The 27,940-nt window shown below is 47.6% G+C and overlaps 1 protein-coding gene across 2 annotated transcripts in view; it reads left to right on the forward strand.

Annotated features, from left to right (window-relative positions):
• The first annotated feature begins 4,716 nt into the window (after positions 1-4,716).
• The window catches only part of CIB4 (calcium and integrin binding family member 4), a 55,258-nt gene continuing 32,034 nt past the window's right edge, over positions 4,717-27,940 (forward strand). For both annotated transcript variants that reach the window (XM_006046217.4, XM_044926147.2), the window contains exons 1-3: positions 4,717-7,301; positions 7,728-7,762; positions 17,291-17,387. In XM_006046217.4, coding sequence (XP_006046279.3) covers positions 7,248-7,301; positions 7,728-7,762; positions 17,291-17,387 — 186 coding nt within the window. In that variant the 5' untranslated portion in view covers positions 4,717-7,247. The remainder of the gene's footprint in view (positions 7,302-7,727; positions 7,763-17,290; positions 17,388-27,940) is intronic.

The following is a 27,940-nucleotide window of genomic DNA, read 5'->3' on the forward strand; positions in this document are numbered from 1 at the left end:
CCTCCTTGCTTCCAGTGCTGAATAACTACAGTGGGTGGAGCCCCCTGGGCCACAAAACTCTCAGCCTGAGGAAATGGATCTGAAACTATTCCAAAATCTTATGTCTCATGTATACATTCCTTTAATAACATTTATGGTGGGCCTACTATGTGCCAGGCACTGACACACTCCTTGAAATAGTTTTTAGTTAAAAACCTTATTAAGATCTAATTGACCTTCTATACAGGGAAGCCTGGCATGCTGCAGTCTATGGGATTGCAGAGTCAGACATGACTGAGTGACTGAACAACAGCTATACAATTCGGTCTACATGTACAACTCGATATTTTCCAATGTATTTACAGAGTTGTACAACCATCAGCACCATCTAATTTTATTTTTAGGTATTTATTTTTAAGAGGAAACAAATGTAAACAATTTGTTTTCTCCTATAAAAGATGACTCTGATCTCTGGTCCTGCTTCACTTTGTCAACTTGGTGGTGCCAACTGGTTGTAAAATGAACTGTTCCAAACAGAAACAGAAAACAAGCGCAGACTGCATGATGTGCACACCTGTGGGGCCTGCATCCAGGCAGGTTCCAAGAGGAGGATGCTGGTGAGCCCCTGACATCTCATATCCTGGCATGGGTGAGCAGAGAGGGCGTCCCTGACCCTGGGGACTCACACAACTGTGTCCCTTTCCTTTATTGACTTATCTCTGTTTCTAACACTACATTTCTTAGCACCATCTAATTTTAGAATATTTTTATCATCCCCCAAAGAAATCCTATATCATTAGCAGTAAACCCTCTCTGCCATACTCCCCTCCCCCAAACTCCTGGCAACCACTAATCTACTTTCTGTCTCTATGGATTTGTCTATTCTGGACATTTTATATAAATGAAATCATACAATCTTTGGCCTTTTGCAAATAGCTTCCTTCATTTAATATAATATTTTCAAGCTTCATCCACATTGTACCATGTATCAATACGTCATTTACTTTTATTGTCGAATAACACTCCATAGTATGGATATGTCACATTTTATTTATATATTCATCAGTTGATGAACACTTGGGCTGTCTCTGCCTTTTGGCTGTTATGAATAATGCTACTATGAACACTCATGTGTAAGTTTTTTATGTGAACAAATGTTTTCGTTTCTTTTAGGTATATACCCAGGAATGGAATTGGTGGGTTGTATGTGTTAAAAAACAAAATTCATCTGAGTAAGTTTTAAAGTTCTTATTGGCTTTACTTAAGGATTCATGTGGAAAAGGAAATGGCAACCTACTCCAGTATTCTTACCTGGAGAATCTCCATGGACCCTGGAGCCTGGGGTCGTAGGATCGGACATAACTGAAGCGACTTAGCAGCAGCAAAGATTCATGAGTCAAGTGGCATTCAATCTAGCAGGGAGAAAGGAGATCTGAGGAGCTCTACAAAAGGGAACATTTTTAAAAATATTTATTTTATTTATCTGGCTGCCCTGGTCTTAGTTGCAGCACACCAGATCTTTGGCTGTGGCATGTGGGATCTAGTTCCCCAACCAAGGATTGAACCTGTGAACCCTGTATTGGGAGTGCAGATTCCTAGCCACTGGACTACCAGGGAATTCCCAAAAGGAAAGACCTTTATAGGCAGAAGGGAAGGGGAATAAGACAGGTATAGTAGCAAAGTGTGGATTGCTGTGCTGCTGCTAAGTCACTTCAATCGTGTCCGACTCTGTGCGACCCATAGACCGCAGCCCACCAGGCTCCCCCGTCCCTGGGACTCTCCAGGCAAGAACACTGGAGTGGGTTGCCATTTCCTTCTCCAATGCATGAAAGTGAAAAGTGAAAGTGAAGACGCTCAGTTGTGTCCGACTCTTAGCGACCCCATGGACTGCAGCCTACCAGGCTCCTCCATCCATGAGATTTTCCAGGCAAGAGTACTGGAGTGGGGATTGCTGTGACAAGGTCACTTTTCTTTCAGGGATGCAGGGGTCTGTCAGCCTTCACTGGTGCTGATTCCTGATTGACAGGTTTAAGATTCCATTTCCGGGAGAGCTGAAACTGTAATTAAGTTTCAGTTTGGTGATGTGGGGCTTAGTATGAGCAACTCCATTTTGGGCATGTTGTCTTGCTTTTAACATATGGTAATTCTGCTTAATATTTTGAAGAACGGCCAAACTCTCTTCTAAAGTGGCTGCGTCATTTCACAGTCCCACTAGCAGTGTAGAGGACTCCAATTTCTCTACATCCTCACCATCCTAGTGGGTGTACAGGGGTACCTCACTGTGGTTTTGATTTGCATTTCCCTCGTGGCTGATGATGGTGAGCATCTTTTCATGAGCTCCTTGGCCATTCACATATTGCTTCTTTGGAGAAACATCTATACAAATCCTTTGTGCATTTTTTTAGTTGGGCTTTTTATATTTTATCATTGAGCTGTTAGCTTTCTTTGTGTATTCTGGATGCAAGTCCCTTCTCAGTCCTTTTTGAATTTGAAGAGACATCTAAATCAAGGTTGGAGTAGGGGTGACCATTTTAACAGTTGGTGGAGTTCATTGGCAGGTGACAGAAACCTTGCGAAGAATTCAAGAATTCTTTTTATCCCACGCAGAGGATTCCTGCAGGGAGGGACCCTGGAGGGGAAGCATGCAGAACTGTCCGGGCAGGCCTGGGCCTGCTTTCTGTTCAGTTCAGTTGCTCAGTCATGTCTGACTCTTTGTGACCCAATGGACTGCAGCACGCCAGCCCTCCCTGTCCATCACCAACTCCCAGAGTTGACTCAAACTCATGTCCAGTGAGTCGGTGATGCTATCCAACCATCTCATCTTCTGTTGTCCCCTTCTCCTCCTGCCTTCAATCTTTCCCAGCATCAGCATCTTTTCCAATGAGTCAGTTCTTTCCATCAGGTGACCAGACTATTGGAGTTTCAGCTTTAGCATCAGTCCTTCCAATGAATATTCAGGTCTGATTTCCTTTAGGATGGACTGGTTGGGTCTCTTTGCTGTCCAAGGGACTCTCAAGAGTCTTCTCCAACACCATAGTTCAAAAGCATCAATTCTTCGGTGCTCAGCTTTCTTTATAGTCCAACTCTCACACCCATACATGACTACTGGAAAAACCATAGCTTTGACTAGATGGACCTTTGCTGGCAAAGTAATGTGTCTGCTTTTTAATATGCCGTCTAAGTTGGTCATGACTTTTCTTCCAAGGAGCAAGTGTCTTTTAATTTCATGGCTGCAGTCACCATCTGCAGTGGTTTTGGAGCCCCCAAAAATAAAGTCAGCCACTGTTTCCACTGTTTCCCCATCTATTTGCCATGAAGTGATGGGACTGGATGCCATAATCTTAGTTTTCTGAATGTTGAGCTTTAAGCCAACTTTTTCACTCTCCTCTTTCACTTTCATCAAGAGGCTCTTTGGTTCTTCTTCCCTTTCTGCCATAAGGGTGGTGTCATCTGCATATCTGAAGTTATTGATATTTCTCCTGGCAATCTTGATTCCAGCTTGTGCTTCATCCAGCCCAGAGTTTTTCATGAGGTACTCTGCATATAAGTTAAATAAGCAGGGTGACAAATATACAGCCTTGACATACTCCTTTCCCAATTTGGAACCAGTCTGTTGTTCCATGTCCAGTTCTAACTGTTGCTTCCTGACCTGCATACAGATTTCTCAAGAGGCAGGTCAGGTGGTCTGGTTTTCCCATCTCTTTCAGAATTTTCCAGAGTTTGTTGTGGTCCACACAAAGGCTTTGGCATAGTCAATAAAGCAGAAGTAGATGTTTTTCTGGAACTCTCTTGCTTTTTCGATGATCCAGTGGATATTGGCAATTTGATCTCTGGTTCCTCTGTCTTTTCTAAATCCAGTTTGAACATCTGGAAGTTCATGGTTCACATACTGTTGAAGCCTGGCTTGGAGAATTTTGAGCATTACTTTACTAGGGTGTGAGATGAGTGCAATTGTAGGGTAGTTTGAGCATTCTTTGGCATTACCTTTCTTTGGGATTGGAATGAAAACTGACCTTTTCCAGTCCTGGGTCCACTGCTGAGTCTTCCAAATTTGCTGGCATATTGAGTTCAACACTTTCACAGCACCATTTGTTCATTTGCACCCTTTTCAGAATCCCTGCCAAAGAGCAGTTTGAGAGATTTAACTGGCTGGAGGAAGGTAAGGATGCTGGTTGGTTAGTGTACTGAGACAGAATTGCACGGGGATTTTTCTTTCTTTTTTAAGGAGCATGGGCTTTTATCTCTTGAGCAGATGAGATGGCATGTAGAAAAGCATTTTGGAATTACAAGCGATGCAATGCAAATGTGAGGTGACATTCTTATGGTTTCTATTGTTAATTGTAGGAACCAGTGAAAGCCCTTTCTAGGTTGAGAGCCTGTGTGTAGGGAGGGGCAGAGTGGGCAGGAGTTGGGAAAAGGGTCATGTGAGGGCGTGAAAACTAAAGGAGAGAGGAAGGTAGCAGAGTTTGCAAACCTTGGTTACCTGTGTGTGAAGTGAGGCAGAGACATTTTTGTGATTTCTGGCATATTTCTTCACCACCTGTCTAATTATTTACTTAATATTTTTCTTTAGATTGTCTCCTATTTCTTTTCACCAGGTAATATTTGTAAAGGGAACATATCAGAGTTATATATGGCAAGTGAAAGTGTTAGTCGCTCAGTCGTGTCCGACTCTCTGGGACCCAATGGACTGTAGCCCACCAGGCTCCTCTGTCTATGGAATTCGCCAGGCAAGAACACTGGAGGGTTGCCATTCCCTTCTCCAAGGGATCTTCCGAACCCAGGGATTGAACCCAGGTCTCCTGCATTGCAGGCAGATTCTTTACTGTCTGAGTCACTAGTGAAGCTTGCATCTTTTTCAAAGTGGAGGAAACAGTATAAATAAACGTAAGGAAAGCCAAACAGTGTCATTAAATTCTAGCTGGATGTCGTTGCTTTCTGGGTATGGAAAACTCCCCAGACTTAGCCTGGTTCCCTCTCCTTGTAGCTCAGGTCTCCACTCAGATGGCCCCTCCTCAGGAAACCTCTCCTGCCCACCCTTCATTCTTGCTTTATTTCTCTCATAGCCCTATCACAATCAAAGGGATTGTTAGTTTCCCTATGGGCCTCTGGTTCCACCAAGGTAGGGCCTTGTCTTCCTGGGTTAATCATTCTGTTTCATTGCCTGGCTCAACAAAGAGTTGAGTAAGTAAGCCACACCATGCAGCTTGTGGGATCTTAGTTTCCCAATCAGGGATGGAACCTGTACCCCCTGCAGTGAAAGTGCAGAGTCCTAACCACTGGACCACCAGGGAATTCCCTCCAGTGTGTTTTTGCTGTGCTTGTAGTGTGTACCAACCAGGTGTTAAGGGCATGTGCCAGTGCCTGCTGCCACTTGCACCTCCTAGGACAGGAGGGCTGAGAGAGACTTGAGAAGGAAGCAGCCTTCTGAGGCGCAGCCCGGCAGCTCCCCTGGCTCCCAGGCAGCACTGGGGAGACCCCCAGGCCTGCAACCTCAATCCAGGCTTCAGATCCTCCTTTGGCCCCTGGCCAGCCAAGTGACCCTACAGCATCACAGAACCTCACCAACTTTCATCTTCCCCAGGGCCTCTGTGAGGACGACAAGGGACAGTCACTATGGACACAGACTAATGAAAAAAGCTGCTCAATAAATGAGAACAGAAGCTCAGAAGGTTTACCAGAAGATGAGATGTAATTACTGACTGTGTCTGCTCACGTCCTACCCTTTCTTTCAGGCCCAACTTTAAAAAGTAATAATATTGTTTCCCCTTTAATAAGAATTTATTGTGCCAGGCACCTTTCTAAATTAGAGGTTTGTATATCTATCATTTAATTTTAGCCTTGCAATAATACTGTAAAGTAGAGATTTAGTATTCCCATTTTACAGAGGAGGGAACTGAGGCTCAGAGTAGCTTTATGACTTGCCCAAGGGGATGCAGCAAGAAGTGATGCAACCTGCCCACATTCTTAACTATGACATTGTAACAACCACCTAAATGCCACCACCTACATGAAGATTTCCTGCCTAGGGTTCTCCTCTTCTAAATACTCGTAATTCATATTACCTCTCTGATCACATCTACCCAATCTCCCATGGTGTGTGTGTGTGTCTGTGTATGTGGCAAATATTCATTTCTTGAAGGCTGAGACCACATTCACCCGTCTCTTCCAGAGTCAAGCTGAGCACCTGGCATCCTGTAGGTACTTCACTTGTGTCTGTCTAGTAAATAAGGATTGAAGGCTCCTGGGTTTCTTCTGCCAGTATCCATCTCCATGGAGGGCAGATGATGAAGAATGAGCAGCCACATTTCCAGAGATATAAACTAGCTCTATGAGAAAGTTTCTGAGCTGTTTACCTGGGAAAGTGTGTGGAATGAGGTGGGTACAAGGACCAGGAAGCTAACACTGGCACTGAGATCAGGAGGAGATGGCTTCGGAAAGATACTCCTGGATAGCAATACTGAGGTCTGTGCTAGACTTCATCTTTCTAGATTCACTTTCCACTCTGCTCTCCACCCCCATGGGAGATTGGAAGAAGTGGAGGGGATGGTGTAGGGGTACTGATTCCATGTGTGTTGGGCCAGGACTGGTAGCGGCTCTGTGGTTACTAGCCTGGATTCTGTGCTATCCTGAGTGGTTTCCATACACCCTGACCTTGTCTTTGGAGAGTCCCTTTAATAGACACTCTTTGTATCATCCTGATTTGATTGTGTCCTTGGCTTCTGCAGGGAGAGGATGGATGGGGTGGAATGCCCTTTACCGTGCTCTTTGGGCCACTTCTTGATGTCAGAGTATATGCTTACTCATCTCTGTGTTCCTGCACCTGGCATAGTCCTTGGGCCGTGGTTCTAACAGCTAACACTTATTGAAAGCTTATTATGTACAAGGCATTGTTATCTGTATTGACTCAAATAATCCTCATCACAATCCCATGACCATCATCCTCAGTTTACAGATGAAGAAACTGAGACACAGAGAGGCTGAGTGGCTTGTCCAGGGACACATGTCTTGTCAGCCTTTGGCAGATCTGGAAGGTTGGCTCATGACTCTTGAACCTGCTACTGGGCTGCCTTTCTGTTTGCTGTTTTGGGGATGATGTCCATTAGCCTCTGGAACCAAAAGAATCTATTTCTTTGCCCACTCAGGGACTCAGGTAGAATGGGCAGAAGGTGGAATGCAGGTTACCATGGCAACCAATTACTTGGTGCACAACTGGTGAGCTCTTGGGGCTGAGGTTCTGCTGCTGGCAGGAGAAGGGTGGGGTTGGCATGGGGCAATGTCTGAGGTACCAGATGCACTGGGAGGATTTGGAAGAATACCAGGTGGGTAGATCAGGCAGGAGATTCTGGGCAGTGGTGGGAGCTTCCTGAGGCAGGTGGGAGGGGTGGGAAAACTCTCACTGTGGTCCCTGCCTTCGCTAAATCTACATCCATGTGACCCAGACTGGCCCTCAGAGGGCCCCTCCCCATTTGTTTCCTGCTCCAGATCCCAGGGCTTTCTCCTTGTCTCCAGTCCTTTCTGCAGGCCTGTACCACTGTGCTCCCTCCCAAGGCCATCAGAGACGGGGCACTGTTTCCTCCTCTGCCACCACCTTGGGCATCTGCTGCTGAGGGCTGGGAGCCTCCATTCCCTGGTTGTTCAATGAGAGCATCAGCTTTTCCTCCCAACCCCTGAAGTTGCCCACTCCCCAGAGGGCCAGGGCAGGGCTGGATGGAGTGGGCAAGTCACCTGTCTGTGGTTTGTTTCAGGCCTTGACCTTCTTGACCAGGCATGAAATCCTGTGGTGAGTAGAGGGGGCCCCCTTTTCCTCCCCTTGGAACTGAAATCTTACCCTGGTACAGCCTCACTCTGGTCCCTGAATGTGGTCCCTGCTCAGAGCTACAAAGTCCTGGAGACGAGGCTGGCAGCAGACAGGCAGAGACAGACCGCAGTCCCGGAGGGTCCAAGGTCACGATTCCCAGGGCCCTACTACAGTGAAATGTCAGATTGTAGGTTGCTATGGGATCCACGGCAAGGTTTATTCATAGAACCGCAGAGGTGGACAGGGCCTTCCTGGGATGATGAGGACAAGGAGGAGAGGACTTAGGAAACAGGTCTGCAGCACATACAGCGAGGTGGTCCTCTATCTGGGTAAAGCTAATGCCCCACTGAATCTCTCTTAGTCCTCCCTTCCCTCCCAAGCTTCGCTTCACTGCCTCCAAGCATGGTGGGTGTAACAGTGCGCAGTCCACCCCCTGTTCTTATGCTGGTGATGGCCATAGAGGAAGGCTCCAGGCCAAGACAGCCAACACGAGGATCCCTCATGGGACCGCAGAGAGGGTAGACAGCATGAGAGATGTGAGAGCACTCAGCCTGGGCCAGGTGCTCATCAGAAACTCGTTAGAGGAGGAAAGGGGGTCTCTAGGGCATTGTTGGTGGGGTGAAGGGAGGTTGGAGTGAGGAGACTGCCCTGAGACCCACAGAACCCTCTCGCCTCTTTGTCTCTGCTGGACTCACCCTCCCCAGACAACACCCAGCCTGGAAGCTGCACTTCCCACTCAGGGTCCCAGGCAGGGCAATGATTCTGCCCCAAGCATGAGACTCTCCCGGTATGGGGGTGGGGGGCTGATGGATGTTCAGGGCACAGGAAGTGATGGAGATCATGGACAGTCACCGGGTTACATCTCTTTCCTTTTAAAATGAGTGTTTGCTCATTTTATTTTATTTTTTTTTATTTTTTTAAAATTTTATTTTATTTTTAAACTTTACATAACTGTATTAGTTTTGCCAAATATCTAAATGAATCCGCCACAGGTATACATGTGTTCCCCATCCTGAACCCTCCTCCCTCCTCCCTCCCCATTCCATCCCTCTGGGTCGTCCCAGTGCACCAGCCCCAAGCATCCAGTATCATGCATCGATTTTAGAAATAAAGAAAAATATGACAAAACTCTACATCCTACTACTTACACATCTCATTGATATTTTCTAAAAAAGGAACACTTGCATAAAAATGAAATAAAAATTGAAAAGTAATATGTGAGCATGGCCAGAAAATTCAAATAGCATAAATATCCTAAAAGAAAAGTAAGTGTCCCTCTCCTTCCCAGGCCTTCTCCCTGATGATAACCCTGTTCACAGTTGGTTTCTCATCAAGGCTTCCAGAAAAAATTTTCATAGATAGATCTAAATAAATATCCTTCAAAAATTTTATCTCATTCACACTGCAGCATTTACCAATTTATAGTGTAGCATTATACTGTTCTGGACCTTTTTTCTTTTTAAGTTTTCATGTTGGCTATCTTTATATAAAGCACATAGAGATCTGTCTCATTCTATGATTATGGGACATTCTTTCCTATAGAGGAAATATCATTCATTTTACAACCTCCCCGCATAACATACACTTAAGTTGTTTATGACTTTTAGTTCTATCAATAACGTTATAGTAAACATTTATGTAAAAATAGCTTATTTAATTGATAAGCTTTTGAATTGTGGTGCTGCAGAAGACTCTTGAGTGTCCCTTGGACTGCAAGGAGATCAAACCAGTCAATCCTAAAGGAAATCAACCCTGAATATTCATTGGAAGGACTGATGCAGAAGCGCCAATATTTTGGCCACCTGAGGCAAAGAGCCAACTCATTGGAAAAGGCCCTGATGCTGGGAAAGATAGAAGGCAAAAGGAGAAGAGGGTGACAGAGGATAAGATGGTTAGATAGCATCACCAACTCGATGGACATGAACTTGAGCAAACTCTGGGAGATAGTAGAGGACTGGGAAGCCTGGCATGCTGCAGTCCCTAGGGTTGCATAGAGTTGGACATGACTTAGCAACTGAACAAAAACAAACCTTATTCAACAAGTGAAAGTAAATCCATAAGAGAGATTTCTAGCTGTAGAAATGGTGGGCAAAGGGTGGACATGTCTAAAATGTCAACAGGAAGGACAGGATTGTTCTGCACTAATTTATTCTCTCTCCACTTCAGCATGACCATGCCTGCTCCTCTTTCCATCTAGAAAGTTCAAACATTCTCAGATGGCCTTCTCTGGATCCCTAGGGCCCCTCACATGTACCCCATTCCCACCACCAATGCGGTGGTGGGAGTTGAGGGGGGGAAATCAGTCGAAAGAGAGGAGGATGGGAGGGAAGTCCTTCCATCTCGTGTGTTCTCTATTGGTCTTTGAGAAAGATGTTCTAGTAGGGAGCTGTCCGTAGGGACTCCTCTTTTCTGAACTGCCCACACAAGCCATGAGACAGCCCCTGCCTACCTCCTGTTTCACACTTTTATCCACCCCTATTGAAAGTGAGCCTCTCATGGGAGGGGCCTCACCTCATCTGTTTATACTGGGGAGGCAGGTCCCAGTGAGTGAGGCCAGCAAAGGCTCCACTTCAGCCCAACTTCTCTAACCAACTTCTCTCAAAGCCACCTCCCGCCAACCCTTTCTTTTGTCAATGCCATGCCTACGCATGAGGGCCTGGTGCCTGGCCCTTGGGTAGCCTCTGTGCATGAGACTTCCACCCTCTGGGCTCTAGAACAGGATGGGTCAGTGCTGGAGGAGGGATGGGGATGCCAATGCTCCAGGAAGGCAGAGAGGAGGTGCAGTGGCTGAGTGTCTACTCTCTTTGTGTTTCACCATCATGGAGACTTTCAACTGAGGCAGAGCAGGACTAGCATGAAGTGGGGACAAAAATGCTAAGATGTGTGGGGTGATACCAGGGAGAGCTCTTTGCTGCTTCAAACCAAGGTGAGCCTCCAGATTAGGAAGACCACACTCTGGGGAGCAGCTGAGGGTGTAGAACAGCTGCCAAGAGCTATGAAGAATAGAAGAGAACAGGGGAAGGACTGGAAGCCTGCTTCAGGACGGGAAAGGCACTTTGACCTGGCCATTGCACTTGAATCAAGAGGGCAGGGATGAAATAAACGTGGATGGACCCATCCATCCGTGGCACTGTCCTTAGAAGGAGAAGTTTAATGTTGGGTGTGGATTAGTATCTCCAAGGCATATTGTAAACTTAAAAAAGCAATGTGCCATAGTTTCCAGTGAATGTGGAGAACTGAGCATTTTCTTTTATTTATTTTCCCTACTAAAGGACAGCTAGGATTAGAAAAAGAGAAAGAAACCCATAAGGGAGAACTCAAGAGATGAAAGCAGATGAGAGAGAGAAAAAATTTCCAAATTGGAAAACAAAGAAATCCATGATACAGACTTAGAGCTGAAAGTTGAAAGCAGATTGCTTGAAAACAGGGATTGGGATGATGGAATCAAGGACCCAGAAAGGCTCCTTTCTGAATGCCAGGATGAAGGCTCAGGTGAAAACAAAAAGATGGCTTTATATGATTTCTCCTCTTGCCCTGCAATCCACTCAGCACCCCTTCCCCAGCCCAGCAGAGGACAGGAGCTCGCCATGTGGAGAGAGCTAGCCACGCAGGCTTCCAACTCAGGACCACCAGGAACAGAGATGAGCACAGATGAGCTGCCAGTCAGCTCATTACAGACTTGGCAATTGCACATGAATTGAAAGCTGAGAGACACTACGTATTAGAAGGAAAAAAAAAAATTGAAAGCCTACATTAATTTATTTCAGGACACCAGAGGTATTGAGAAGATCTTAAGAACGTTCACAGAGGAAGAAAACAGAATACATACAGAGGATCGGGAAGTAGAATTTTAGACTTGTGCTGGAAGACGGTGGCTAAACAGCTTCAAAATTCAAAGGAAAAAATTCCAATGTAGGATTAAGTCATAGCTAAACTATTAATCAAGAGCGAAGGTGAAACAATACTTTTTGACATGTGACTTCTAAAAACAATTACCTCATGCAGGCAGCTTCTGCAGTGTCCATTAAAATTATCAAGTAAACTAAGTTCTTCATTAAAATTAGTGAGTAAACTAAGAAAAAGAATTCCCTGATAGCTCAGCTGGTAAACAATCTGCCTGCAAAGCAGGAGACCCTGGTTTGATTCCTGGGTAGGGAAGATCCTCTGAAGAAGGGATAGGCTGCCTATTCCAGTATTCTTGGTCTTCCCTGGTGGTTCAGATGGTAAAGAATCTGCCTGCAGTGCTGGATACCTGCATTCAATCCTTGGGTTGGGAAGATACCCTGGAGAAGGGAACGGCTACCCACTGCAGTATTCTGGCCTGGAGAATTCCATGGACTGTGTAGTCCATGGCATCATAGTCCATAGCATAGCAAAGAGTTGGACACAACTGAGCAACTTTTACTTTCAAACTAAGGAAAAAAGAAGACGTAAGAACCAGAAAACAGAGGGCCGCAACACAATGGAATTTCAAAATGAGAGTGAAGAGAAACCCAAGGATGACAATGCAGCAGGCATGAAAAGCAATGCATCCAGATTAGAATTAAGGAGTTAGGAATTCCAGGAGTGATACCTCCAAGAAAACAAAATGAACCTATGGATGATATAAGGTATACGAACACACGAAGAGGAACTTCACAGTTCTGCAGAAAGTTTGAGAAAGAAATAATAATAGAAACACTGAAACCTAAGCAAAAGAAAAACAGTCTTGCAAGAAAGAAAATGTAATCATGTTGTACCAGGGAACTCAGCTGTGAGCAATGTTTGAATCATACATATATAATATGTAATAATACATACATATAACAATAATATAAATACTGAATTTTGATTCAGGAAAATCATTTTATTTTGGGATGTTAGGGGAAGAACTAGTATATATGTGCTGTGCTGAGTCTCTCAGTCGGGTCTGACTCTTTGCAACTCTATGGACTGTAGCCTACCAGGCTCCTCTGTCCATGAGGATTCTCCAGGCAAGAATACTAGAGTGGGTTGCTACACCTTCCTCAAGGGGATCTTCTCAACCCAGGGATTGAACCAAGGTCTCCCAATTTGCAGGCAGATTCTTTACCACCTGAGCCACCAAGGAAGCCTGAAGTAGGTTATGCTGCTGCTGCTGCTGCTAAGTCGTTTCAGTCGTGTCTGACTCTGTGTGACCCCAGAGATGGCAGCCCACCAGGCTCACCCGTCCCTGGGATTTTCCAGGCAAGAACACTGGAGTGGGTTGCCATTTCCTTCTCCAATGCACAAAAGTGAAAAGTGAAAGTGAAGTCACTCAGTCGTGTCCGACTCTTAGCAACCCCATGGACTGCAGCCCACCAGGCTCCTCTGTCCATGGGATTTTCCAGGCAAGAGTACTGGAGTGGGTTGCCAGTGCCTTCTCCATAAGTAGGTTATAGATAGAGATAAATACTCTCTTTTTTAGCAGTAAGAGGTCACAAAATAAAGTCTGCAATGAAAAAATACCAAGTGGCAGTATCAGCACCATCTCTAGAAACACTATGCAAATATTAAGTAAAAACCAAGAGAAATAGAAAAACATTAAAAAAAAAATTCAGCCTCTAGAGAGCAGGGGTAAAGAAGTGGTATAGAATACTGTGTATTAATAATATTAATTATAGTGCTGTTGGCTTTTAAAAACCTATTTCACTCTTTGGTAAACTAGTCTGGTACATATAGGGTGCTACTTTTAGTAAAATAAAGGGCTATACGTGCATGCATATGTACACACACACAGAATATCTTAGGAAGGATACACACACACATATAAGCTGATCCTAGGTTAACTCCTTGGAGGGACAGGAGCACGGATTACATTAGGGTTAGTGTCCATGCCTTGTCTGTAAAGGGAAGGGGCAGCTTTGATATGGGTTCCAAGCAACGCCGGCCGTGGCTCAGGAGGCAGATGGCAGTGATGCTCAGGGGAGAGAGCAGACACCCTGGGCTGCCAGGGCTAAATCGGGCCAGACTAAGCCCTGATCACTTCTGAACAAGTTTCCAACATCACCTCTGACACTGTGTTGTGATTTTCCTAAGAACGTGACAAAGAAATGTGGCTTGGATGATAGTACATCTGGATAGATTTAGCCAGTTGAAAAAAAAGTATCCAAGAGACTGATAAGCAGGGGAGCAGGATGGCTCTGCCCTTGTCTAACGCTTTCCCACCTCCTTATCTGTGACTTGCATGGGACAAAAAGGCCTGGTCACTGGATCCGCAGATGACACCTAATGGGAGGGGCAGACCACATGTGACAGCTTCTTCCCCATCCAGGGCTGCCCTGACTCAGCTCTCTAAGAAGGGGTCTGTCCACACTAAATAAATGTCTAATCTGTGGGAGTCTTCTTTCACATCCCATTGGCCTCTGAAAGAGCAGGGTCCCCTTTGTCCTCAGCTTTCAGGTTAGTCCTCTCTGACTCTGGTTAAATTGCTGTTACATTGCCCCCGCCTTCCAGATGTCTCTATGGAATCAGTGCACAGGCCCTCTGGGGCCCTTATCTTCACCTGAGGCTCTGGACCCTGAGTCTGGGACTTGACTCAGGAAGGGCACATGTTGCTTCCTTTAGATCTCCATATCTGAGCCTGGGTCAGCCTGACTCAGTTTGAGAAATTTCAGGGTACATTATATTGCTCAGGGATGGCTCCTGACATGATCTTGGGCTGGATGTAGGTCTGGTAAATGGGATCCTGAAGCTTTGCCACAGTTCCTGCTCAGGCTAACTTGACCATGAGGCCCCTGGATCCTCTGAGCACCCTTGAGGTCCCCAAACCTGCCAGTCTCCATGCCCTGTCCTGGCTGTTAGCTCCTGGTCCACCTGGAGCGCCAGAAGGTCAGCAGACAGAGACTTGCTTCCTAGGAGTCAAAGGCCAGAGTCTGAGGCTCAACTTTTTCACTTACTTGCTGTGTGACCTTGAGTGAGTTTCTTACCCTCACTGAGCCCCAGTTTTCACACATACAAAAAGTATGTATTCAACCTAATTGTTATTAGGTCTGTTAGATGATCAGATCTGCACAGGAATTAAAGCAGTGCCTGGCACAGAGGTTGGTGCTGAGACTGTGGTAGCTGTCATTTTCATGGTATTTTCATCTCCTTTTTGTGAATGAGGAAACCAGCTCAAAGAAATGAAGCTATTTGCCCAAAGTCACACAGCTTGGAACCAGTAGATCATAGAACCAAAAGTTACCTTTCCAGGCTAGAGATGAGGCCATTCATAAAATACCTGCAGGCCACTCCGTGGTGAAAGGGACAATTGACCCCTTGGGATGGGGGTGAAGCCCAGGTCAGGGAGGCCAGACTGGGATAGAAGGGGTGTAACTGGATATTTTCACTGGAGCTGTGCTCTCAGTCTTACCTGTACAATTCAAACACAGAAGCATGTAGAACCTATAGGTGCCTGGGCCGACACTAGCCTTGAATGAGAATCTCTAGAGCTGATCCTTTCACAAGCTCCCTGTGTGCTTCTGATGTGGGACCCACCCAGTCAAAAAAGGCTAAACTGGAGTGTCTCAGAGGCAAGGGATGGACCGGATGCCAGAGAAGGGTACAGAATTCCTGAACTGGAGGATGGAGGGAGCTAACTGAGATTCACTGCACAGAGGGGACGCGGCAGACCCAAGGTCCTGCAGAGTCAGAGCAGTGGAGCTGGTCTCCCCCGCTGTCTCAACCTCCCCGCCCGCAGACAGCCTCTCCCCTCGTCTGGCTAGGTGTGGAAGGGAGACGCAGCTTGGGCTGCTTGCTTTCTGGCAGGCGAGATGTGTGAGCTTTTTAAATGGCTTTGACTTTTGAGTCCATTAGTGATTAATTCCGAGTTCCACTTAGAGCCAGCTGATCCATATTTGGAGGAGAACATTTTGTGGCAAGCCGAGAAGCAGCCACGATTCATCTGCGGGCAGCCCACCCACTCGGCGGCTTGGGAAGACACGAAGTCTGGGCAGGGCCCTCCCCACGGTACCCGCTCCCCGGAAGTCTCTCCAGGGCGGGGAGGAGGTGCTGAGAGTCTTTCACCTGGGACCCTTTAGAGGTGGGCAGCACAGCCTGAGGAGCGTGGCTTAGGGTTCAGACCCCCCTCGACTCCTTCCAAGCTGAATGACCTGGGGCAGACCCCTTCAACTCTTTGAGCCTTGGTCTCCACATCTATAGACATCATCACCCCTATATCTATCCCACAGGGTTGCTGGGAAGATTCATTGAGATAATATGGTTGAATGCACCAGGCACACAGAGCTTAAAAAACAAGAAGCAGGTGACCACGGCAGTGGGGGTTCCCTCTCTTCCCACCCCCCACCCCCCGCCCGCAGCCCTTCTGAGACCTTCCTCTCTGGGCTCTTGGGGAAAGAGCTTTGGCATCTGCAGCTCTGGCTTCACGCCCACCCCTGTGTGACCTTGGGCAAGGTGAGTATTTTACCTCCTCGAGTCTCAGTTTCCTTCCCTGTAAGGAAGAGATAATGGTCCCTTCCTTGCAAGATGGTTCTGTAGGTCCCACCAGAAATGTCCACACGAGTCGGCAGTGTGCAGCAGGCACTCCTAGTGAGGGGTCAGAGTGGGGGACACCCTGCGTGTCAACCATACAGGTGCCCAGCCTCAGAGAATTCTTTAAAATTAATAAAGATTACCCCACACTAGGAATTCTAACAATGACAGTGATCAAATGCTCCTTGGGGCTAGGGGCAGACCACTGCCAGCGCCCCCTCCCCTGGAGGGCACTAGACACACACCCCCCACCCCTGCCCTGGGTACGACGGCTTTCCTCTCTCCTTGCTGTCCTTCAGTGTCCCCACCCAATCTTTTCCTAGAGACTATCTCCCTTCGCCCATTCTACACCCCACTTTTCAGCTCCCTCCCCACTCCCTTACAAGGTTGATATGGTCCATGCTCCAGAATGTGGGCAGGGAGGGCTCCAGCATGAGGGCCCTGCTCTCCTGGCCTGGGGCAGAGCTCGCTCCTACCCTCTGCCTCGCAGCACCCGCACGGCCATTCATTCCCCCTCTGCCTGCCTGTCCCTCATAAGCTAAATCCCCTGGAGCAGGGAGGAGGCCCGCAGACAGACATTGATTACTGGATCGATGAGGACAGTTGCTCAGCCCCACCGTCTGGGTCCAGCTCACTGGCCTCGGATGGCTGTGTGGGTTGTTGGCTGCTTGGCCACACCTATGGAGTGACCTCTTTTTCCTGGGATGAGGGTGGGGCTGGACAGATGGCTTGGGGTGGCATCCTGGCTTCCCCAAGGCCCTGCTGGTTCCTCCATCCATAAAGGAGGGACTGAAGGAAGGGAGGGCAGAAGTCCTTTCCAGTGCACTTGTAGGTTATATTCAGGCTACAGAGCATATTGGCTTATCTTTGCATCCCCCACAGCGCATGCGCTGGGCACACTGGAGCCCCAGGCATGTTTCTGGAAGGGCAGGATGATTTATAACTACCAAATGTGTGTCAATCAATCCTCCAAAGGGAGCCCGCAGGAGGCAGGGGGCCTGCTGGTCCCCACCTTCAGCCCACCCCTGCCTCTCTTCTCAGCATCCACGACTCTTTCTTGAAGCTCTGTCCCCCCGGGAAGTACTACAAGGAGGCCACGCTCACCGTGGACCAAGTGAGCTCCCTGCCAGCCCTGAGGGTGAGTCCAGGGGGTGGGGTGGAAGGGATGGGGCAGTGTCACTGGGATCTGCTGAGTCTCGGAAAGTGCTGGTCTCAGTGTGCTCACCTGTGAAATGGGTGGAGTGGCGGGGTAGCTGGGGTCCCGTGTGCTCCCTGAGGCCCGTGTACCCCCACAGGCTGTGCTTTGCTCCAGCCGTCAGTGCACCCCACTGCCAATCTCCTAGGGACCGTCCTTGAGCACTGGCTTCTGTTGTAAAAAGACCCTGCCCTTCCCCCAAGGCGCCCGGGAGAGCCCAGAGGTGCACAATAAAGGGCTCCTGAAATTTTAATTAAACTTGTGCAAAGAGGCAGCGTCATATGAACAAATCACAGCGGTGTCAGACTTGCTGATTTTTCATTTGGGTCTCGGCAGAATAATGGTTTGAAAGTGTCATTGTACAATGAAAGTCCATCTTCATTTCTGTCTGAAACAAAACTGGCTCTGAGCGCCGTGGGCACCTCTTTAAAGAGGGCCCCGGGAGGTGGGTGCAGGGATGGGAGTGGGAGGTGGAGGGATCCTGAGGAAGAGACCACAGAGGGGTTGGAAGGGAGGGGAAGGGGCGGCCCCTCCCCAGTGACAGACCTGTTCTAGGGCAGAAACAGAAGGAACACAGAGCCTGGGGCTTGCAATAGAGGCTGGAGCCTAGAAGACAAGGAAACCAAAAGCGAGGGAGAGGCAGGGGGAGGGGATGAGGTGAGCTGAGAGCAGAATCCTCAACAAGGTGACATCCCTGGAAAATGTCCCGGCTACATAGTAGGGAGCCTGTCCTCTTGGGACCCCTGACTCACACAGACACAGCCCTGCACATCCCCACACCCCCAAACACTCCTATTTGAGGTGGGGAACATCTCTCTAAGACCTAGACTATCCAAACAGGGAGCTGGGGTGAGGGGGCACCCAAAGGCCAGGCTGAATGGGGAGCTTCTGCCCTGTCATCCAGGATGGGGGACAGTGTCACGGGTCAGTCTCAGAGTACCCAAATGCTAGGCTTGGGGTAAAAAAAAGACTTGTAAATTGCCAGTCTAATCACTGTCAAATGCTCTCCACTGATTTTATCCTTTGGATAACTGAATCCCCAACAGGGGAACAACTCACGCAGGGCCATGTGACACCGCAGAACCTGGAAAACAGACAGGACTTTGACCCCTGGGCCGGGCCTCCACTTTTAATCAGGGCTTGGCTCTGACATGTGCCTAGGACTGCCAGGTGCCCTAGGGAGCAGCTGGCAAAGACCCGCCCTGGAGGGCTGGCACAGAGGGTGTTGGTGTGACCTGTGGCCTGAGCACTCTGCATGGACCCAGCACACCAGTCACGCCTAGGGGCTGTGATCTGAGCCCCGGAGGAGCAAGCACTGGACTGGATCAGAGGGCTGGGTCCAGGCCCAGCTCCATCACACTCCACGGATGACACATCTCTCCTCTAAGTTTAATCTCCTGTCTGTACAACAATATGCACGCTCTGTGCGTGTAACAGACCTGGCAGGGATGAGCCATGGTCCTCTGCACCCTCCGTTTTGTTCCCCATCCTCTCCTTTCTTCCACCTGGGGGCTGGGCTGGGGCTCCAAGGCTGGAGAAAACGGACGAGAGGCAGATGGCAGGAGCACATTGGCCATGACCCCGGGTGGTCTGGGGTCTACTTGACCTCAGGCTCGTCATCTGTCAGTCAAGGGCTGGGCGCTGATGCAGCAAGAACGTGAGACTGCTGTAAAGTGCTGCAGTGTGTGAGGGTCTGGGGACGGACCACCGCCCAGGGCCCAAGAGCCCCAGGAGCTTGTTCACCGAACAGTGGCTGGGAACTGAGTGGGCGGAGGGGGTGTGTCTTGGGATGTGATTACTTTAATTTGACATTTCTTATTTCATCCTTCTAAATGGTCATTATTTTATCCTATCCTACAAATAAAAACCACATCATTGCAGAAAAATTGGAAAGCACAGAGAGAAAAGCAAAGGTGTGATAAAAATCATCAGGTAGCCTACCTTAAAGAATGACCATTGTGACCATCTTGCCTTGTTTCCTTCCATACTTTCACTTTTAATGTGGATCTCTACGTGTTTATTGGGATCACATTGACTTTTTTTGTATATTGGTTCCCCCCTCCCATTTTGGATTCTTTGTTGCCTTTCCAACTGTTTCTGAACAGCCAGTACCATCTCCTGAATTGAGAACACTGAGCCTTTGCCACATGGAGAGAGCTAGGGCGCAGGGCGCAGGGCCAGGAGCAGAGGAGCTGGCTTTGAACTCGTTTGCCAGGCAAGTGATCCCAAGCAAGTCACTTCACAAGAGGAGTGACTGGTGGTGAGGGGGAGCAAATAGAAGTCAAAGAAGACTGGAAGGCAAAGGGTGCAGAAGGGAGCTGTTTTCCTGCAGGTGAAAGGGCTGCTTCTAGGGGCTCCCAAGTGTAGGCCTGGGTCCAAGGACGAAGGTTTCTCCACAATACAAAGTAAGCACTTTGTAATAATCAGAGCTGTACACAGAGGAAGTGAGCTCCCTGTCACGAAAGGACACCAAGTGGGAGCAGGCCAAGCCTTAGCTGGTGGTGTTTCGGCACATGCTTAGGTGTCAGTGGCCACTGGACTGCATGCATTGGTGCCCTTCTCACCCTCTGCGGTTCTGTTTCTGACCCGGAGCTTGGTCTTACTCTTCTTTGGGTCATCTATTACAATATGTCTCAAACTCTGGATGTTCATAGTCCAGTGAAATCTGCTCCCCCTCCCAAAATTATTATTTTGTGGAAGGACTAGCTAGTGATGCTAACTTTCCAATTTTGTCAAGTAAGGACTTAAGAAAATATGTCATCCACAATCATTTCACTTTGTAAAGATATTAATTTTAGAACAAAAGTGTAAGAAGGATCTAATCCCAGAAGCAACAACTGTTGTTTCCATACACATCCCTTTTTCACTTTATTTCTCTCCCTCCATTCTTGGTTGTCAAGAACATTGTTGCTGATCATTTCTGGTTCTCAGACTAGCTTTGGGGGATTAAGATCCAGGACTCAAGTTTCTCTCTGTGCCTTTCTGATCTTGATTGAAGCAGAAAACTGAGTTTCCCAAAAGAAGCAAGGAGAGGTTTGATGGGAGGTAGGGACCTAAGTATCCCTGTGTCCTCTGTGGTCTGAAGGATGGGAGCTGGGTGACTCACCCTGTGCAGAACACTTCTCTGGAAAAGCTTGGAGAACAGGGCCCAAGGGAGCTCTGGGTACCGGTATTACTTGGCTCAGGGTCTTGAGTGATCTGGGAAGAAAGTTCTGTTTTCCTAACTTGGATACACTCGTGGAAAAAGGAGGTTGGCTAACATTGGGAAGGGTCTGCCCATCGTGGAGGGCAGGGCAGGAGCAGCCTGAGCAACAGAGTCCAGCAGGGACACAGGAAGGCCCTGCTAAGCCGGGGCTCACTGCCCCCTTTTATCCAGAAGTTTCTGGTTTTGTTTTTTGTTTTTTTTTGTCTGCTGCTCTGTTTGGTATATTTAAACATGAATTAGCTCAATGTTTCTGTTCTTGTAAATAACGATCTTCCTTTCTATAAACACTGATGAGTACTGGCATGGTGTGACCCACGCGGGTTTCTAGTTTCCAGGACTCGGACAGCCAGCAGCAGGACCTGGGGGAACATCTTGGGTTCTGGTAGAAGTACCAAGAGTCTGGTAGAAGCTCCCCTAATAACAGGGCTACCACATACCTCCGGCCTCTTTTCATCTCCCTTTCTGGGGTTCCTACAGGCAGGTGGTCTGGGCACAGCCTGATCCCTACTCGTTTTATCGCAGCATCAAATCTGAAAGAGCACCTTGAGGTTTGGGAACACGCCTGAGGTGTCAGGAGTTGCTCCAGGTGTGGCTTCTGAGGTTTCAGCCCCAGTGTTTCTGAGCCTTTCAGAGGCCTGCTATAGGCTGAGCCCATTTGCTTGAAATATGTGTGTGTGTTAGTCTCTCAGTTGTGTCTGACATTTTGTGACCCAATGGCAACCCACTCCAGTACTCTTGCTTGGAAAATCCCATGGACGGAGGAGCCTGGTGGGCTGCAGTCCATGGGGTCGCTAAGAGTCAGACACAACTGAGCGACTTCACTTTCACTTTTCACTTTCATGCATTGGAGAAGGAAATGGCAACCCACTCCAGTGTTCTTGCCTGGAGAATCCCAGGGATGGGAAAGTCTGGTGGGCTGCCATCTATGGGGTCGCACAGAGTCAGACACGACTGAAGCGACTTAGCAGCAGCAGCAGCAGGACTGCCACCAGGCTCCTCTGTTCGTGGGATTTCCCAGGCAAGAGTACCAAAGCGTGTTGCCATTCCCTTCTCCAGGGGATCCTCCCCACGCAGGGATTGAACCCAGGTCTCCTGCATTGCAGGCAGATTCTTTACCGTCTGAGCCACCAGGGAAGCTTAGAATAGCTTGGAATGAACTCACTCCCAAGGCTATGGACAATGAAAAGCCCTCATGGTTATTCAGCCTCTCCAGAAACCACCAGAGTGGGAGGGGCAAGGATGGGATTGTGTTTTATTAATTAAAAATTATGTATATACATACACGCACACATATTGAAGAAGGAAATGGCAACCATGCCAGTGTTCTTGCCTGGAGAATCCCATGGACAGAGGAGCCTGGCAGGCTACAGTCCATGGGGCTGCAAGAGTCGGACACAACTTAGCAACTAAACCACCACTATATAGTATTTAAATAAATTTTTTATGCAGGCTGAGAATCAAGTTGCCCTATGGGGACTGCCCTCCCCCGTTTCCCTTCTCTGGAGGCAACCATTTTCAGCCCCTTCTTGATAACTCAGCCTTTGATTTCTACCCCCGCACCCCCACCCCCAAGAGAAGAGGCTCTTTGTCACTCCCACACCCACCCTGCCTGTAACTCCCCCTTCCTCTGCCCTTCTAGTACAGTTACCTAATGATTTCAGTTCAGTCACTATACAGTGTTTCCATTATCATGGCTGAATGTGCTACTCAGAGCTGAATCATGAGACAGACTATGGTTAGTTTTCCCTTTTTGCACATTTTTTGTTGTCTTTCCTAGATTTAATCACTGCTTTTGCTTACTTTTCTATGTATTTATTAGTAAATATGACACCAACCCCCGGCCAATCATCTCAATCTCCTCTAAAGGCATTCAGAAGGGAGATCTTTTCTGAACATTCCCTTTTCTTGGCAAAATTTCTCTTGGAGTCCTCCAATCCACTCTAACAAGGGCTGGCCAGCCCTCTGGAGCCTGGTACTTGTTGTTGGTCTGGAATCTCCTTCCACAGTCGTCCGGCTTCTTTCACCTCTCGCTTGAATCTTCCATTTCCTATCTTTTCCTCTTTCTCTCTCTACTCCCTTGTTTTGGTGGAGCACATACTCTGGTAGCTTCCTTATGAAGGGTGCATGGGGGTAAGTGTTTTGACACCTTACATATCTGAAAATGTCTTTATTCTCTCTTTACACTTGATTGGGAGTTCAGATGGAGAATTATAGGTTCGATATCAACTTTGCTTCAGAGTTTAGAAAACATCAGTCTATTACATTTTCACTTTCACTGTTATTACTGAGAAGTCCAAAGCCCTTCTGTTTTCTAATCTCTTTTTTGTGATCTGTTTTTTTTTTTTTTTTTTCTTTCTGAAAACTTGGAGGCTTCTCTTTGACACCAGTATTCTGAAATTTCCAGCAATGAGAGTTAGTGTGGGTCCTTTTCTCCCAGTACTGGGCATGCAGAGGGCCCATTCAGTACAGAAACTGTTCTTCCATTCAGGGACACGTCCATGAATTATTTCTTTGGTAATTTCTCCCTTCTGTCTTGTTCTCTCTGCAACATTCTTATGCTGTATATCCTGGGTCGGTCCTTTATGTTTCATCTCTTCTCTCATATGTTTCATCTTCATCCCTTTGCTTTTTCTCTGGGGAACTTTACTCAACTGTATCTTCACCTCCAGTTTAGTTGTTCACTTCTGCCATCATGCTTTTCATTCCCAAGAGCTCATTTTTATTCTCTGTTTATTTCTTTAAAAAAAAGTATCCTCATTTTTCCTGAATGTAATGTCTTCTCCAACCTGTAATCCAAGGTGCTGTTTCCCATTAGCTTTGGGTCACCTCTTTCACATCAGAGGCCTTCCTTGAATGCTTAGTAACTGTTTTCTCATAATTAAGAGTTGGGAGGGTTGCTGCTAAAAACCTGTTTCAGAGCTTGAGTCCCTGAGTGTGGTTTATTAACTCGGAGCTTCCCTGAAGGGGCCTTTTTTTTTTTTTTTTTTGAATGTTCACAACCACTCTAATTGTAAGAACCAAAAACTAGAAACAACCCAAAGGGCCATTAGCTGGGTGGCTAGATAAACTGTGTACAAGGCAACAGTAGTCAGTAACATGTGATGAACTGCCGAAACGAGGGTCATGGCTGAATCTGACACGTGATGCAAAGTGGAAGGAGCCAACACAAAACACTAATCCCGCTTAATTCTGGGTACGTGGCCTTCTGGGAAAAAGAAGACTCTAGGGCTGAGAAAAGATCAGTGGCAACAAGGAGTTGGGGTTATGAGAACATTTACTGCAAAGGGAACTTCTGGCGGCGGCAGCAGTATTCTCTGTCTTGGTTGGAATGGTTGTGTCCAATGTCTAAACTCAGCGAACTGTAGTCTTTTTTTTTTTTTTTTAAATTTCAGCTATGCGGTCATAGTAGTTGCGGCACTCAGGCTTAGCTGTAGCCTATAGGATCTTAGTTGCCCATAGGGATCAAACCCAGGCCCCTGGCTTTGGGAGCCTGCAATCTCATCCACTAAACCACAAGGGAAGTCTCCAAATTGTACTCTTAAAAAAAACAGTGAGTTTTACTTTATGTAAATTCCCTTAATAGGGGAGTTTCCCTGGCAATCCAGTGGCTGAGACTCTGCATTCCATTGCAGGGGGGGTATGGGTTCAATCCCTGGTCAGGGAACAAAGATCCCACAGGCCACACCATGCATAAAGGGGCCATTTCTTGAGGACACGCTGGAGAACAGAAGTAAGTTCTGGCTGCCAGGATTCTGGTGCTCAGTCAGGAAGAGAACTGCTGGAGGTTCAGACTCCAGCACATGTATATTGATTTAATTTCCAGTTCTCAGCCGTGGCTGACATCCCCAGAGCAGAGAGCCTCTGTTACACTCTCCTGGGAGAACAACCCTCTGTGGGGGGCTGGGGAGGGACAATCACCCCTCAGCGTCAAAAGCAAGGGAGGTCTAGAACTCCAACTGCTTCACAACACTGTCATCAGTCTCTTTTTAGCTAACATCTATTTCCAGAGCAACCTGACATTTCGAGGTCCAGAGCCTCTAGAAACTTCTGGGATGTAGAACTGGTTGGTAATGAGTTCCCTGCTGCAGTCTCAGGGTCCTGCCCTCTGGCATCTGCTGGGTCAGTCACCTCTCGTCCACCTGCCTCCTGAGTGTGTTGCTGAGGAATGGCTGCTATTTCCTTGTGTTCTCTCTGTTTTTGTGGGTCATGCCTCTAAAGACTCGTTTACTATAATTGTAGTGGGTGTCAGAAGGGAATGAAAACAGATGCGAGTGTTCAACCTGTCATCTTTATAAAGGATTGACACCTGCATTCCTGATATTCAGTAACACGTTTTGAAAATGTTTCAAAAACACCCTGTCCTCATTGATGCTGCCTCGGAATCTTCACACAGACAGCAGCTGTCCCCACACTTTTTCTCCTGCGCTCTCCACAGCCAGCCTCCCAAATGCTCCGCTTGGCTGGTATCCTCTGAGCCTTACTCTCATGCTGTTCCCTCTCCCTTCCCACCCCCACACCACCCTCCATCCCAGGCAGGCTGCTCTAGGAGCCCCTTCCCTTTCCACAGACCCCTGGGAAATGTCATTCCTTGTCCTATCAATTACCAGAGAACAATTCCCATGGGTAAGGGACATTTTTTGGAGTCTGATGATAAGGGTTCTCACTCCTGGTCCTCAGTGATGCACCCTAGAAGTGCTTATGCATTTATCATATGTTGTACACTAAATGAGGTGTTGGGGGCTTAGAAGATCTTTTCTCAGCAAATTCAAGGTTAAGAACAAACAGGAGAATAACAAACCTTGGGGGGCTTTGCAGAGCTCTGATTCTCAACCCCAGTGCTAAATACTGGGACCGGGTGGTCCCAGCCTACCTGGTGGGCACAGTCCCTCTCAGAGATCCAGCCCCAGACCTCTTGGTCACGCTGATGGCATCCACTCCTAAATTCTGAGGATGCCAAGCGGCTTCTGGGGCAGCCAGGCAAGTCTGGGTGCAGCACCTCTCCCAAGGGTATGGTTGGGACCTCTCTAGTACCGTCCTGTGACTGGGCCAGGGTTAGTTAGTGTTCAGCCCTCAGGCACCTGCACTCAACTCTCCCGACAGCCTTCGGCTGGCTGAGTTATTATCTGCATTGACAGCTGGGGAAGCAGAGGGTCAAAGAGGGTAAGCAAGTCTTCCAGTGAAAACTCTATTATTATAAATGACCATCCTGCTTTGTCTGGCGGAGTCTCCAGCTGGAAGGGGTCCCAAAGGCCCTTAGGTTCTCTTTTTCCATGGGTGATGGCACACGGGGAGAATTTGAATCCACCTGTCCATCTGAGAAGAGATCAGGGTGCGAAGGACAGCAGTGACTAAGGGGTCTGGGAGTTTTCCTAGTGTACTTTTGGATCAACTTTGTCAAAGCCTGCCGGGAGCCGGCATATTGCATATTGAGTGCATATTGCATATTGAGTGCAGCACTTTCCACAGCATCATCTTTCAGGATCTGGAATAGCTCAACAGGAATTCTATCACTGCCGGAGCCAGCGTGAGGAACTCCGCCCATGACAAAGGTCATGAGGAAGGAGGCTCGGCATACGCAAAGGCGGGATCGAGCCTCAGGAGTCCCCCTGGAAATTCTCAAGCATCTACCCCCCAAAACCAGAGTCTGCCTACTTTCTGCTTTGTGCTTTCACCTACACCTCTGACTTTACGGGGGGCTGTCCCCCACTACCTCTCTCTGAAAAAAGAGTTAACTTACAGCTCCATGTTCTAAACTGTCTAAATACAGATTCCTTTGAGCAGTTAAAAGATTGATTAGAAATTGTATTGGTGAAGGGATTTTCACTTGTTGGGCCAATGTTTGCTGCTAAGTCTCCATATCCCTTACCTGCTGTATCCCTGGCAGTGTATTGATTAATATAATTGGTGTAAGTAGTAGCTTTAATGTTTGTAACCTGGACCCTTGAGTTAATTCTTTTTCTTGTTATAGCCCACCACACCTTTGCTCTGTAGGAATGCAACTTTATCTAATGCTTTTGGAGGTTGGCTCCTGAACAATCACCTTTAGAGAAAAATAAGTTTTCTGAAGAAAGGGTCTTAAAATGTTAACAGGCCTCTGGGCCGGAAGATGATGCAAATCACCTAAGCTTTTGCATATGATAAGTTTGCAGGAAGAAAGCCTGGCTTGCTGCATGACTCTACCCCTTCCCCCATTATCCTCTATGCATAACTTAAGGTATAAAAACTACTTTGGAAAATAAAGTGCGGGCCTTGTTCACCAAAACTTGGTCTCCCCGTGTCGTTCTTTCTCTCACCTTCTGGCTGAATTATTCAGCCTCTTTTCTCCACTGAATTTCCTCACTGAGCTATCCTTATTTCAGCCTCTTTTCTCCACTGAATTTCCTCACTGAGCTATCCTTATTCTATTACTCTTTATATCCTTACTTAAAGTTTAATTAAGCAGTTGTTTCCTGATCCTCGCCGACGCCGTCCCCGCTTCGAATTCCCTGGATCCACCGGGGCTGGACCCCGGCAAAAGCCTTCTCATGGCCACCACCTCCCTGCACCTCCCAAGGGCAGAGAGGCCTTGACAGATGAAAAAACTAAGGCCCACAGATGGGACATGACTGTCCAAGGTCAAGGGCCCATCGAAGCCCGAGCCAAGGTTGGAACGCTCACCTCTGGCTTCAACAAAGCTTTCTCCACACTCCATGTTCTGAATTCCCACCATGTCCTCTGATGGGCTCTGTCTGAGGTTTGTTCCTTGATGAGGAACTAGTCTGCCTGCTCCTAACATTCACCACCTCTCGGCTCCCGTGAGCTTGGGGCTGTCCTCTGAGAGCACCAAATTCAGCCAGGGGACAGAGAAGTGGGCATGGAGGGAAGGTGGCAGGCTAGTGGTGGGTGGGGGTGTCTTGATAACCCCCGGCCCAGGCCAGGACAGCTGTGCTCAGTGGTAATCTTCATGCCGTATTTAGGCCACTGCCCTGAACCCCTCCCTCACTCTCAAATAGTCTCCCTGGCTTGTTAAAAATAGCAGCAGATTGGATAGTTACAGCAATCCTACTTTCCAGCCCCAAATGTCCACTACCATTAGTCATGAACCTCACAGTTACAAGTCCTATTCACACTCTGCCTCATTGGCTCCTCACCAGGTCTGTGAAGCACAGACCTGCTCTACAGGTGAGGAAGAGGCATCTAGATTAAAAGCTCTACCCACAGTCCCACAATTGCAAAGATGCATTTGCACCCAAGACCTGTTTGTTCTTCATACTTCTCCATCTATTGGGGAGGACGAATTCAAGGCCTCCAA

Source organism: Bubalus bubalis, chromosome 12 (assembly GCF_019923935.1).
Source record: "Bubalus bubalis isolate 160015118507 breed Murrah chromosome 12, NDDB_SH_1, whole genome shotgun sequence".
NCBI lineage: Eukaryota > Metazoa > Chordata > Mammalia > Artiodactyla > Bovidae > Bubalus > Bubalus bubalis.